The following is a 14816-nucleotide window of genomic DNA, read 5'->3' as shown; positions in this document are numbered from 1 at the left end:
AGAGCGGGGCACCATGAGGCTGAGCTTGCGAGGGGCTGTTCAACGAGTAACGTGGGCCAATATATCCGCGAGAACGTCTTAAAACTCTTGCCGGTGACACTTATCGTCTCTTTTTGCGGTCAACGTTAACAATCATGAACGGCCAAATGAACGGTTTTCACAACTCCATCATTGACGAGGACTGCTTCTTGTTCACGTCGGAGTCTGTCGGAGAAGGGCATCCCGGTAAATATGAACACTGACCTTATTGCTGATATCGTAATTGGCCACCGACATTTAAAGGAAGCGGACGAATTATTTAACCGCAATAAATGAATGAATGTTGCGTTTGTGTTTATTGTTACGAAAGTGTCCGCCAAAAAGGAAATGAGGGGCCGGCCGGTGTTAGCAGGCGCACGCGCCACTAGCTAAGGTTAGCTTGCTAATCTGCGCTGTAAGGCTTGTTCCTTGATTACTATTCGCCTTTGATGTCTGTTGGTGCTTACAATGTGTTGCTTTCATTAAAGGATAGTATTTTCTTTCAAAAAATGTTATTTTTTTTCACCTATTGATTTGGGTTAAGTAGTCATAATGGCGGTTCTTGTCCTTTGATTAACAGCAAACCGGAGCCTACGAGAACGTGTTTGGATTCTTTGGTTGTTTTAGTATTAATTGATGTCATTTTTCGGTGGGGATACATTCCGGTTGTCTGCAATGCGCGGGCCCCCCCCTACCACATGTGCACATGTTTGAAATGGCGACTGTTGAAAGGCTTTCAGCCACTCCCACTGAGAACATGCTACAGTTAGTGTTGAGCCTTTGCTTCACTGTCTGCGGCCAGCTGCAATTTAGTGTTCCACTTTCTTCCAGATAAAATCTGCGACCAGATCAGTGACGCTGTCCTTGACGCCCACCTCAAGCAAGATCCCAACGCCAAGGTCGCATGTGGTAAGAATAAAACGGCTTCTCCCGTGCGCCAGTCAATGTAAAGCAAGGACAGTGTGTTGATTTGTCACATTTCCTGTGTTCCCGACAGAGACCGTTGCTAAGACTGGGATGATCCTGTTGGCGGGTGAAGTGACGTCAAACGCTACAGTAGACTACCAAAAAATTGTGCGAGATACAATTCGACAGATAGGCTACGATGACTCTGCTAAAGGTGTTCATTTTTGTTTTTTTTAAGTTGCCTATGTGTTTAGGGTCCATAGGGGAACGGTACACAAACATTTCGGTTTGGTACGTACCTCCGATTAGAGGTCACGGTTCTGTTTATTTTCAGTACAGTTAGCAAACAACAAAATATAAATGTTTTGGTTATTTATTTACCATATTTGTAAACAATGGCTTTATCCTTTTAACATTGGGAACACTATAATAATTCCGCCTACGTTAATCCACATTAAACTGCCTCAAGTTGTTGCTCTGATTAAATAAAATGACAAAACCATTCTTCTACATATAAAAAGTGCAACATTAAACAGTTTCAAGTCAACTCATCATGCTTAATTTATTATAGCATTTGGGAAGCCTGTAGTTGACTTTTACTATGTAAATGTTAAATTTTTGTCAACATGTGATAGCAGGCACCCTGACATTTAAAACTAGGCTGCTACATTACTAATGATTAATATAAATATAGCTGAAAAAATAGTACAATAGCAATAGGAGAGACTATTCATCCCTGAAACAAGTGAAATAACAGACAGGGCTTTGCTGCCCCTAACACACGCACTTAGCAAAATGAGCTAACGTTACGCTAAAAGCTAATTAGCCTTCACCTCAAGCCAGAACTGCGAGCGAGCTGAGCTGCAGTTTAAGTTACTAGAAGGTCAACGAGCTCATAGTGATGCTAGTAATAGTTGTGACTGGGAAGTGTTTTTTATAATTTGGGAAGAGTACGATGTCCCCTGCAGAACACACATCTGCTCGACGCTGAGGCATTGACAACATGCGTTCTGAATACGCACTGCTGATTGGCTGTTACATCGCTCTGAATACGCACTGCTGATTGGCTTTGTATGTCACCAATCAGATGGTTGTGTGGGCGGGACAATGCTGGGTGCTCAGACAGAGGCAGAAAGCAGAGCAGCTTGTTAAGACTTTAGGTTACAAACTCGTTCCATGCACCTCCGAACCGGACCGAAACCCCCGTACCAAAACGGTTCAATACAAATACACGTACTGTTACACCCCTAACGGTCCATCATGTCTGCTTTGACCATACTTGCCAACCCTCCCGATTTTCCCGAGAGACTCTCGAATTTCAGTGCCCCTCCCGAAAATCTTCCAGGGTAACCAATCTCCCGAATTTCTATCGATTTCCACCCGGACAACAATATTGGGGGCGTGCCTTAAAGGCACTGCCTTTAATGCTTTACAACCTGTCGTCACTCCATACAAACAGCGTGCTGGCCCAGTCACAATATATACAGCTTTTACACACAAAGTGAATGTAAAACATACTTGATCAACAGCCATACTGGTTACACTAAGGGTGGTCGTATAAACAACTTTAATACTTACCAATATGCGCCACACTGTGAGCCCACACTAATCAAGAATAACAAACACATTTCGAGAGAACATCCGCACCGTAACAGAACAAATACCCAGAACCCCTTGCAGCACTAACTCTTCCAGGACGCTACAATATACCCCCCCCCAAATCTCCCGAATTCGGAGGTCTCAAGGTTTTCAGATATGGCTTTGACTAAAGGTTTTGACTATGTCTGTGTGCAGGCTTTGACTACAAGACCTGCAATGTCCTTGTGGCCTTGGAGCAGCAGTCTCCTGACATTGCTCAGGGTGTTCATGTGGACCGCAATGAAGAGGACATCGGCGCAGGGGACCAAGTGAGTTTCACATTTTCCATAGGGATGTGCGAATCAATCAGCCACCGATCAATATCGGCGGGATTTCATAAAATACATGCCCGCCATTGCTGATTAATGCTTTTTCAAAGCCGATCACAGACACAGATCCCCTATGGATAATTGTATTTCTTCTGTCACTTGACTGACAAACAAGCTGCTTACTATGAGTCTCCATATGGAGTGGAGCCACTCCTCCTAAGTCAATAAGAATCATCTATAATTTGGCAAAAACACTGCATATTTAAATAACATTATCACTGGAGGGCGAAGTTACAAAGTAGATGGAAACGTGTTGCAAGAAATAAGCAGTTGACAAGAAGTCAACAAGAGTCTAGAGATCATATTACAACTGCTGTGTCAACATTTTAGCGGTCAGTACACGACACATCAAAGGCACGGTGGATACGTGAAAGGGTGGTGCGAGACCATTGGAAGTATCAGAATCATGGTTAAAAATTTTTCAATTTGTATTTTTTACAAACTTGGACAATAGTTCTCTGGGCAAAGGAGGACTTGGAGAGCAAACATTATTTAAATGCATAATAGTATATTTTGATTCTGTTTCGACATTGTGTACACTAACTTTTATGCTCAAATAATTGTATGTAATAAAAGGAAATAAGGAGCTAGTTTTAATGTTATTTTGTTAAAACTGTCAGTGTCATTCACCATGAATAAATGGAAATTACAGTCAATACAGGTGATTTGGATTGTTATTAGCCAATCTCACTAATGATCAGTATCAAATCGGCAGCATATAACCCTAATTGGAACATCCCTTGTTTTCGTCATTCATTGTCGTTCAGTGTCAATGAGCATGGCACTAAACTTTGTCTTTCCCCAATGTTTTAGGGCTTGATGTTTGGGTATGCCACTGATGAGACAGAGGAATGCATGCCCCTCACAATTGTGCTTGCCCACAATCTAAATGCCAAAATTGCTGAACTACGGCGCAATGGTTCTCTTCCATGGCTGCGGCCTGACACAAAGACACAGGTAAAATGAGTACTGGTCATCCAAAGTACCTGTAAATTTAGTATATACGATCTGTAACTGTATTTTTGCCTCCTGCCCAGGTTACTGTCCAATATCGCCAGGACCGTGGCGCCATGCTTCCGGTGCGCGTGCACACTATTGTCATCTCTGTTCAACACGATGAGGATGTGTGCCTGGAGGAGATGAGAGATGCCCTGAAGGAAAAAGTTATCAAAGCTGTTGTTCCCTGTATTTATTTGGATGATGACACAATCTACCACCTGCAGCCCAGTGGGAGATTTGTTATTGGCGGTCCTCAGGTAAATGTGGAGCACAGTGTTCAGACATGTCAGTTTCCCCCATATGACTGCAGTCTTTTATGGCTTAGTGGGTTGTGGAGGTGGGAATGACATAATCGCTTAATTGGCGACGATGAATTTGCAAGAAGTTAAAGTAAAAACATGAAAAACGAAGCTAATGTTTCGAAGTACATTGTTGCCGAAAAAAAATGAGGCTGCCAGTAAATGCATTTTAGATGGGGGAAGGCTCAGCAGCACACGCTGTTTAAGAGTGCTATAAAAAAATGTAGGGATGTAACCATATGAAAATGTTAGCTGTTATTGTACCGGTAACCCAAATGATTTCAGTACTGTTCAATTTAAAACGGTAGTTTTATTAATACCAGTTATTGTCACATCCCAACTTAAATGTTTTTGATATAGTATTTGTCTCAATCTGATTGCTGGCTTAATATAGTCTTGACTCTGTGTTTCCAAGTTGACAACATTGATCCCAACAGTTAAAATGTTGGTGTAAAATTTTAAAAAATGCAGACTTTAACACTATTTAAATGCCTTTTAAGCATTTTTAAACGGTTTTCAGATTTGCAAGTTTGCTTTTCCTTTCTTAAATTTTACACAATAGACATCAATCAAAGTATATTTGTGTAGCCCTTAATTAAAAATGTCTCAAAGGGCTGCACAAGCCACCACGATATCCTCTGCTCAGATCCCATATCAGGGCAAGAAAACACTCCCACTCAAAGGGAACAACGAGCATCCCCCCTGCCATAGAAATATATATATATATATATATATATATATATATATATATATGTATGTATGTATGTATGTATGTATGTATGTATGTATATATGTATGTATGTATGTATGTATGTATATGTATATATATATGTATATATATGTATATATGTATATATGTATATGTGTATATGTGTATATGTATATATGTGTATGTATATATGTATATATGTGTATATGTATATGTATATATGTGTATGTATATATATGTATATATGTATATGTATATATGTATATATATATGTATATGTGTATATGTATATACATATATATATATATATATATGTATATTTTTTTCCTAGATGTTCATAATCGTGAGAAGCTGAAATTGAAACTTTTTGATCGCCCGGTCCTACTGTGTGCACTCATCTGAAATGACGCAATAATGCATACGTCAGTCAAAGTAGGAGCTTTTTATAAACGTTATTAAATATGATATTTTTATGTGTAATATACAGTACATTACCCTGTGATGAGGTGGAAACTTGTCCAGGGTGTACGCCGCCTTCTGCCCGAATGCACCTGAGACAGGCGGGACAAGTAGTAGTAAATGGATGTTCATTAATATGATATTCAAGGATGAATGGATAGATTTCTAATGGAATAGTGCAACAGCTAAGTCTTATTGCTCCATTACAGGGTGATGCTGGGCTGACGGGTCGCAAAATAATAGTCGACACTTACGGTGGCTGGGGAGCCCATGGAGGCGGCGCTTTCTCGGGGAAGGACTACACAAAGGTGGACCGCTCTGCTGCCTATGCTGCACGCTGGGTTGCGAAGTCTTTGGTGAAAGCGGAACTCTGCAGGAGAGTGTTGGTTCAGGTGTGCGCTGCTGCTTAGCATATTATATGAATGTAAAGCTTTTGTGACGTCCAATGATTCCTAATGTATGTTGGGTTAGGTTTCCTACGCCATTGGTGTTGCCCACCCCCTCTCCATTTCCATCTTCCACTATGGGACCTCCAACAAGAGTGAACGGGAGCTGCTGGATATTGTGAAGAAGAACTTTGACCTCCGCCCTGGGGTCATTGTTAGGTAATGTATGACCTGAAACCGGTTTACTCCTACTGTAGCTTTTTTTTTTTCCCCTGTTCTTATTCTGCAAAAGAGGCTTCTACTCTGTATCACAGTTAAAATATTTTAAGGGCTATTTACACAAGGGTGTTTTTTAAAATGTGTGTTTTGGCAGCTTTATTACTTTTTAAAGTGCTACTTCTTCGATCCCAATTATTTGGCAGAACTTAATAGTGTGACCGGCATAGACCTTGTCATGGTGCTCTCCCTAACACAAGTACAGTGTAAAGTTATGAATATATTATTTTGGGAAATACTGAGCACAAGCATATAGTGCCAAAGTGTGACACCGGCACAGTATGAAAGAGTGTCCAAAGTATTTTATGCAGCTCGTGCCAATGGGAATAATTCTCTATGCACAACATGCAAAAGTACTTTTTTTTTCTTTCTTTTTTTTGTGCAAACAAGCCCTTACTCATGTATGATAATGAAGCCCCTTGGCGATGACTCAGGATGGGTCTGTTTTGTAAATGGTTTCCATCTGGAAGCTGTCGTTGCCACATTGCTCAGGTACAGCGTATGGTAGGTGTGGTAAGTGATGCTTTTTCTTGTCGTTGCCTGCACAAGCACTTTTTAATATTTTGTTTTGTTTTTAAAACCTTGTGCCTCACTTTGCCCTGTTTGTATCCGTGACTGCTGTTAAACTTGATGATTATTTATTTTAGGGAGCTGGATCTGAAGAAGCCCTTGTATCAGAAGACCGCAGCCTATGGCCACTTTGGCCGTGACTCCTTCCCATGGGAGGTTCCCAAAAAGCTCAAATACTAAACTTGTTAAGCTTTTTCCTCCCAGGCTTGTTGGTGTATACTACAGAGAAGCCACCAAGATTTTGGGGGAGAAATGCCATTATCTCTCATCACTGCATCATTTACCACTTGACTCCCTCTCTTCCTCCCCTTTCCTCTGGTTACTGTTTCTTTTGTTAATTGCTTTATCATGCTGGGTCCTTGAATGCATTTTTATTTTTTTAACTTTAATAGATTCCAAGAAATTATTTTCTCCAGCTCCGCACTCTTAGTCTGATTAGCTGCGGTCCTCTTGTCATTCCACGCGCATCTAGTTGATAGTCAGTGGCACATCAGTGGTGTTATAGACTGTACTTGGCCTTCTTTATTTTCTGGTGCTACTGTTAAGGAGTGTGTGCAACCTCTGAAGTAGATCTTGAAGGATGTAGCCTGCCGTTTAGACCCTGTCCACATGGAAATTCTAAGATCTGAACGGTAAAGAATGGTATAGAATGAAGTTATGGGTACTCTCCATAATGTCATTTTTTGATTAAGCAGATCACCCACAAGAACAGCAGACTGGCATGACAATTCTACTTTGTGCTTAGTCCAGACATGAGACATGGGTTTCTCGTGTTTGCTGTCATTGTGTTTGTTGTGTAGTGGAAAACATGCTATGTTGTGTATACGCTTTAATAGTTTTGGTGGCTGTTTACAGCGCTAATGGCTTATGTACTACATATTTTTTATCCAGTGATCTGTTCCCGTCTGGATGGGACTAATGCAGAGCTGCCTAGTTTTTTGGAATGCAAATCTCACTGATTGTAATGTGTGTATTTTGCATGTGGTTTAAAATATTGTAGCTTTTGTCTGGATTTTGAAAGGATGACAAATAGGTGGTAGATCAACAAAAACGCCACAACAACCTTTTCACAAAACCGTGTACACATTGGCTCAAGTCTCCCACACTTTAACCTTTGTTTCCACACGTGCACAGAATACATTCAGTGACTCTCAAGCTGTCAGATATATTTTTAGTAGTGCACAAATGTACTGCGCCATCTAAAATGTATTCACCATAAAAAAAAAATTCCCTGGCGGTTATCTGCAATTTGTTTTGGCCAGTAAAAAGGTCCATAGACTGGCATGTTTTAGATGTGCAATGACGGTGTATATTCTTAAAATTAGCACATAGGAATGCAATCCATCCTGAGCGTCTCAAATGCACAGAATCCTATCCCCAACAATGAAATTGTTGCATGTTTATAGACCAAAATTGGTCACCCTTTTTTATTTTCCAAACTGCTAAATAGTTTGTGTGGACAGGGTCTAAGGGAGGATTCTTTATTCTCTCTGAGCAACATTCCTCCTCATTCAGTGTAGTCTTTAATTTTTGGTAACTTTACTCCTTTTCTTCATGGAGGACACTAGAATGGCACAATTGGATGGTAAGGTTGCTGTTCATTGAAAAAAAAAAAAAAAAAATGCTATGCATTGCCAGCCAAATCGTACATTTTCAAGCTCTCAAGCGAGTTTAGAGGCCCACGCACCTGTGTAGACCTTTGCTGTTTTCTGACGTACTACAGAAAAGTCAGAGGCTGCTATGTCACTGCTCTGGTCTGCAGAGGTGTTGGATATACTTGATAGTGATGGAATATTTGGATTGTGTACATCAGATGAGTTTTCAACTTTGTTTTGTTTTTTAAAGAAATTGCTTATTTTTTTACTATGGCCCTTGGACTCCTGGACTCCTCGGGTATACTGATGGCAGGTGTAGTTACAGAGAAACCTGGTTTCCATCTTTGTCCTGATGGAGTTTTCCTGTCTTATTGGACGTCAAACAGCAACACTATTTATTTGTTCTTTGAAGCTCAGCGTGCATACAGAGAAGCTGATGTTTCAGAAGGCAGCTTTTAAAACAAAAAACTGTTACTGAATCTTGAATTCCTTTTGACTTGATCATTTTTCAGTGTTTGACTTGAGGCTCCAGAGTGTCGTACAGAAAAGCTTTGGATCGCCTCAAAAAGCAAGTGTCACTGCTAAATGTTTGTCTATTTTATTACATTGTTTTATATTCGGATTGCAGTAATATATATTTAATAGGGCTATGGACTGGTTGTCATTTTTAAGCGTCCACAAATCCTTGGCTCTTACGAATCGTCCCGAATGAGACTGCTACGTTGGGTTGGTGTAGTACAGAGAAACCAACTTTGTTTACATGGCGGTCCCATTATGGATGAGTCTAGTTGTCTCTTTTGGAGGTCATCACCATCATTGGTTACAGTAAGTGTAAATGTGCCTTCTATTTCCTCTCCTCCTTTCTTTGCTTCTATCCTCACACACAAATGCGCTTCTACCAGGAACAAGTAGCTGACTGTAATGTGCTTCATGTGTAGATTGGGCTGTTTCTCCTATGAACTGTAATAAACATCCCTACACCATGCACTTGTCTTGTCTTGCTATTTAAAGTTATGGTTTAAAGATTTGAATAAAAACGTATTGGTTATTCTAAGAGGGCTGGTGGTGTAGTTCGGATACATTATTCACATTGGTCTTATTAGCTGCACGATCAGTTGAAGTGGAGAGGTTACAAATCTTCCCAGTGCAGTGAATGTTCGGACAAGGCTCAGGGAAAAAAAAATCTCATTAAATGTTGAATTGCAGTTTATACAGGTGCTGGTCATATTATTAGAATATCATGAAAAAGTTGATTTATTTCATTAATTCTATTTAGAAAGTCAAACTTGTAGAATGTATACATTCGTTCCAAACAGACTGATACATTTCAAGTGTTTTTTTTGCCAAAAAGGAGATGATTATAGCTGACAACCAATGAAAACCTTAAATTCAACATCTCAGAAAATTAGAATATGGTGAAAAGGTCAGATATTGAAGACACCTGGTGCCACACTTAATTAGCTAACTAACTCAAAACACCTGGAAAAGCCTTTAAATGGTCTCTCGTTTTGATTCTGTATGACACACAATCATGGGGAAGACTGCTGTCTTGACAACTATCCAAAAGATGACCATTGATACTTTAAAGAAGGAGGGCAAGACACAAAAGGTCGTTGCCAAAGAGGTTGGATGTTCCCAGAGCTCTGTGTCCAAGCACATTGATAGAGAGGCGAAGGCAAGACAAAGATGTGGTAGAGAAAAGTGTACAAGCAAGAGGGATAACCGCACCCTGGTTTTGTCAAAAAAAGAAAAGCTTCAAAAATGTGGGGCAGATCCACAAAGAGTGGACTGCAGCTGGAGTCAGTGCTTCAAGAACCACCACGCACCAACGTATGCAAAATATGGGCTTCAGCTGTCGCATTCCTTGTGTAAAGCCACTCTTGAATAAGAGACAACGTCAAAAGTGTCTCCCCTGGGCTCAAGACAAAAAAGACTGGACTGCTGCTGAGTGGTCCAAAGTTATATTTTCAGATGAAAGTAAATTTTGTATCTCCTTTGGAAATCAAGGTCCCAGAGTCCAGAGGAAGACAGGAGAAGCACAGAATCCACGTTGCCTGAAGTCCGGTGTCAAATTTCCAAAATCGGTAATGGTCTGAGGTGCCATGTCATTGCTGGTGTTGGTCCACTGTGTTTCCTGAGGTCTAGGGTCAATGCAGCAGTCTACCAGGAAGTTTTAGAACACTTTATGCTGCCTCCCGCGGACCAATTTTATGGAGGTGAAGATTTCATTTTCCAACATGACTTGGCACCTGCACAGAGTGCCAAATCTACCAGTATGCTGGTTTAAGGACCATGGTATCCCTGTTCTTGATTGGCCTGCAAACTCACCTGACCTTAACCCCATAGAAAACCTATGGGGTATTGTGAAGCAGAAGATGCTAGATGCCAGACCCAACAATGCTGAAGAGCTGAAGGCCACTATTAAAGCAACCTGGGCTCTCATAACACCTGAGGAGTGCAACAGACTGGTGGACTCCATGCCACGCCGTATTGCTGCAGCAATTCAGGCAAAAGGAGCTGCAACTAAGTATTGATTGCCGTACATGCTGAAACTTTCCATGTTCATACTTTTCAGTTGGCCCACATTTCTAAAAAATATTTTTTGGTACTAGTCGTAACTAATATTCTAATTTTCTGAGATAGTGAATTTGGGATTTTCAGTAATTGTCAGTACTAATCATCATAATTTAAAGAAATAAACATTTCAAATATATCACTATGTGTATAATGAAATGATATATGTAAGTTTCACGTTCTGAATATAATTACTGAAATCAACTTTTTCATGATATTCTAATAATATGAACAGCACCTGTACATTGTAGGTCTTACCATAAGTTGCATGACCATGTCCTATACCAGGGGTCATCAACACGGTGCCTGCGGGCACCAGGTAGCACGTAAGGACAGATGAGTAGCCCGCTGGCCTGTACTAAAAATAGCTCAAATAGCAGCACTTACCAGTGAGCTGCCTCTATTTTTTAAATTTTATTTATGTACTAGCAAGCTGGTCTCGCTTTGCTCGACATTTTTAATTCTAAGAGAGACAAAACTCCCAATAGAATTTGAAAATCCAAGAAAATATTTTAAAGCTCTTTTGTGGCTTCACGGTGGCAGAGGGGTTAGTGCGTCTGCCTCACAATACGAAGTTCCTGCAGTCCTGGGTTCAAATCCAGGCTCGGGATCTTCCTGTGTGGAGTTTGCATGTTCTCCCCGTGAATGCGTGGGTTCCCTCCGGGTACTCCGGCTTCCTCCCACTTCCAAAGACATGCACCTGGGGATAGGTTGATTGGCATCACTAAATTGGCCCTAGTGTTTGAATGTGAGTGTGAATGTTGTCTGTCTATCTGTGTTGGCCCTGCGATGAGCTGGCGACTTGTCCAGGGTGTACCCCGCCTTCCGCCCGATTGTAGCTGAGATAGGCGCCAGCGCCCCCCGCGACCCCAAAAGGGAATAAGCGGTAGAAAATGGATGGATGGATGGATATTTTAAAGACTTGGTCTTCACTTGTTTAAATACATTCATTTATATTTTTACTTTGCTTCTTATAACTTTCAGAAAGACAATTCTAGAGGAAAAATACAACCTTAAAAAGGATTTTAGGATTTTTAAACATGTACCTTTTTAACCTTTTAAATTCTTTCCTCTTCTTTCCTGACAATTTAAATCAATGTTCAAGTAAATGTATTTTTTTATTGTAAAGAATGATAAATACATTTTAATTTAATTCCTCATTTTAGCTTCTGTTTTTTCGACGAATATTTGTGAAATCTTTCTTCAAACTTATGATTAAAATTCCCCAAAAATATTCAAGCAAATCTAGAAAATCTTTAGAATCAAATCTAAATCTTATTTCAAAGTCTTGAATTTCTTTTAAAAATTTTGTTCTGGAAAATCTAGAAGAAATAATTTGTCTGTTAGAAATATAGCTTGGTCCAATTTGTTATATATTCTAACAAAATGCAGAGTGGATTTTAACCTATTAAAAATCTGTCATCAAAATTCTAAAATTAATCTTAATCAGGAAAAATTACTACTGAAGTTCCATAAATTATTTTTTTAATTTTTTTCAAAAAGATTTGAATTAACTAGTTTTTCATCTTCTTTTTTTCGGTTGAATTTTGAATTTTAAAGAGTCGAAATTGAAGATAAACTATGTTTCAAAACGTAATTTTCTTTTTTTCCCAGTTTTTTTCTTCTTTTAAACCGTTCAATTAGGTGTTTTTTTCATTTATTCTCTACAAAAAACCTTCCGTAAAAGGAAAAAAAATGTATGATGGAATGACAGGCAGAAATACCAATTTATATATATATATTTACTTATTAAAGTTAAATTGAGCAAATTGGCTATTTCTGGCAATTTATTTAAGTGTGTATCAAACTGGTATCCCTTCGCATTAATCAGTACCCAATGAGTAGCTCTTGGTTTCAAAAAGGTTGATGACCCCTGTCCTATACAGTCACAACCAACTTTCCATTCTAAATCTTTATTGAAAGTTTTGGCCGTTCTATGCCTCTAATTTAGTCATGTAGAACTGGATCTTATTCTGCCCCAGCAGTGTACAAAGTAAAGTCCACAAAATATTGCTTAAATGTCCTGTGCTAGTCAATGCGCTAAAAGCTACCGTTTGCCGTTTAATTGTTCTTAGCAGTTCTTCTTAAAGGTGTGACAATCTGTCACTTTATTTCTGTTAATTTTCGTGATTTTGTATTTACTCCCTGTTCAGTGCTCTTACTTTGTTGTATTTCCTGTTTTATTCACGAGCACTGTTGCTTTTCTCTTTTCGTTGATTGGCAGCGGTTCACACCTGCTGTCAATCAAACTACTACCTATTTATGTTTCAGTCGAGCACTCCTCAGTGCTCGAAGATAAATCTATGTTCGGTGAACTTACTATGCAAGACTGCTTTAAGTTTATTTTTTTTCTTATGAGTTACATTCCTCTTACCTTCACTCCTCTCTCCTGGATTTTTGCATACTCGGGGACACACAACAGCAGACGTGCGAGTTTCCAACAAAAGGGGTCCTATAATGATTCAAATTGCATTTAACAAACTTCCTTGTAGACTGCTTTTGTGTCAGTTTTGTGCTACAGTCACATTTTCCTCAATCGCTATTACTTAACTTTGCAGCCATTGATTAGCTCAGGGGTAGGGAACCTGTGGCTTTAGAGCCAAATGTGGCTCTTTTGATGACTGCACCTGGCTCTCAGATACATCTTAGCTGACACACGGTAAGTAATGAATAATTCCACTGGTAATCAGTGTCAAAAATAACGTTCAAACTCTAAAACATTCTCATGCATTTTGATCCATCCATCCGGTTTCTACCGCACCTGTTCAAGAAGTCACATTAATGGTAAGAAGTATATTATTTATTGTTGGTTACCTTCAGAATAACAATCTTATTAAAAAGAATAAGAGACTTATTATACTCTAAAAATGTTGGTCTTACTTAAAAATGCATGCATTTAGTTGTATTCAGTCTTAAAAAAATATATTATATGGTTCTCACGGAAATGCTTTTTAAAATATTTGGCTTGTATGGCTCTCTCAGCCAAAAAGGTTCCCGACCCCTGGACAAGCTGAAGGACAAAAACGCTTTTAAAAAATAAAATGCCTATCCCCAATCCTTAGGTAAGACTATTTTTTAAATTTTAATACATTATAAGTGGTAAACAAATGTGATCAAAAGTCCGCTTAGATGGAAGTCTAGGGTAGTCGCTATATTCTGCCTAGTAACAGGCACATTTATTACATTTAATATTTGCGTATTTTGATAATTTTAAGCATACATGGCAGTTTAAAAACAATTGTCACGATGTTGGCCTTTTTTTTTTTTTACATTTTTTTAATACAACATCACTATTACTGCAGACTTCTTGGGTGACAACAAACAAAACATCACTTACTGTACAATGTCTTCTGTTACTGGGATGCCGACTGATAGGATCTTGTTATAGTCCTGTTTCGATGAATTTGATTTGATTTTTTGATTTTTATTAGGGTTCCCCAATAGCTGGTTGCCGCAACAACACACTACTCTTCCTGGGGTCCACAAACTCAATACAATTACAAGTAAAAGCATATAATTATAACTACACAATACAGAAAAAAAATTAAAGCATCAATAAGAAAACAAGCAAACAATTTACAGTCACAGAACAATAATTACCATATAAATATAACTACACAATTCAAAACAAAACAAAAATGATCAAAAAGCAAACTAATTGACGGACTCAGATATTACTTTCCTTTTAAAAACCTGTTTACTTTCATGCTCGCAAAGAAAAGCGGGTTGGAAGCAAATGTCTCGCCATTTACCGATTCTAAATTGGCTGTGGAAGTTGACAAACATCTTTTGATATGTCTTTCATTATATGATTGTGAATGACAGGCAAAATAAAAAAGTGCAGTTCCCCTTAAAGAGTGTATAAAAAAATGTTTTGAATCTTCTTTTTGTATTTCTTTTACTAAAATCTCCAAGTCAACTTCAGTCTTAAGTACATTTCGCAAACATGTCATGTTTAGTAAATTTTAACCCATTTTGCCCATTTGATCTATTATGTCAGTTTTGTTTTGAAAAATGTGCATAAAACGGCTGGCCTGGGAACGCCTTGGGATCCCCCG

General features: G+C 39.0%; 1 protein-coding gene across 1 annotated transcript; it reads left to right on the top strand.

Annotated features, from left to right (window-relative positions):
• Positions 1–9167, top strand: mat2ab (methionine adenosyltransferase 2Ab). The gene is made up of 9 exons (XM_061906653.1): positions 1–225; positions 850–927; positions 1016–1138; positions 2719–2831; positions 3705–3848; positions 3929–4147; positions 5567–5749; positions 5829–5962; positions 6667–9167. Exons 1-9 carry the CDS (start codon positions 135–137, stop codon positions 6767–6769), a joined length of 1188 nt encoding a protein of 395 aa, XP_061762637.1. The 5' UTR covers positions 1–134; the 3' UTR covers positions 6770–9167.
• Positions 9168–14816: the final 5649 nt, after the last annotated feature.

The sequence above is a fragment of the Nerophis ophidion genome, linkage group LG07, assembly GCF_033978795.1.
Source record: "Nerophis ophidion isolate RoL-2023_Sa linkage group LG07, RoL_Noph_v1.0, whole genome shotgun sequence".
Taxonomy (NCBI): Eukaryota; Metazoa; Chordata; class Actinopteri; order Syngnathiformes; family Syngnathidae; genus Nerophis; species Nerophis ophidion.
The sequence above is the reverse complement of the archived record's forward strand: the minus strand, read 5'-3'. Positions and strand labels throughout refer to the sequence as shown.

Coding starts and splice junctions, on each gene's coding strand:
- mat2ab (XM_061906653.1), top strand. CDS start 135: ATGAACGGCCAAATGAACGGTTTTCACAACTCCATCATTGACGAGGAC. Junction 1,139..2,718: donor CTACGATGACTCTGCTAAAG/GTGTTCATTTTT, acceptor GTCTGTGTGCAG/GCTTTGACTACAAGACCTGC. Junction 4,148..5,566: donor TTGTTATTGGCGGTCCTCAG/GTAAATGTGGAG, acceptor GCTCCATTACAG/GGTGATGCTGGGCTGACGGG.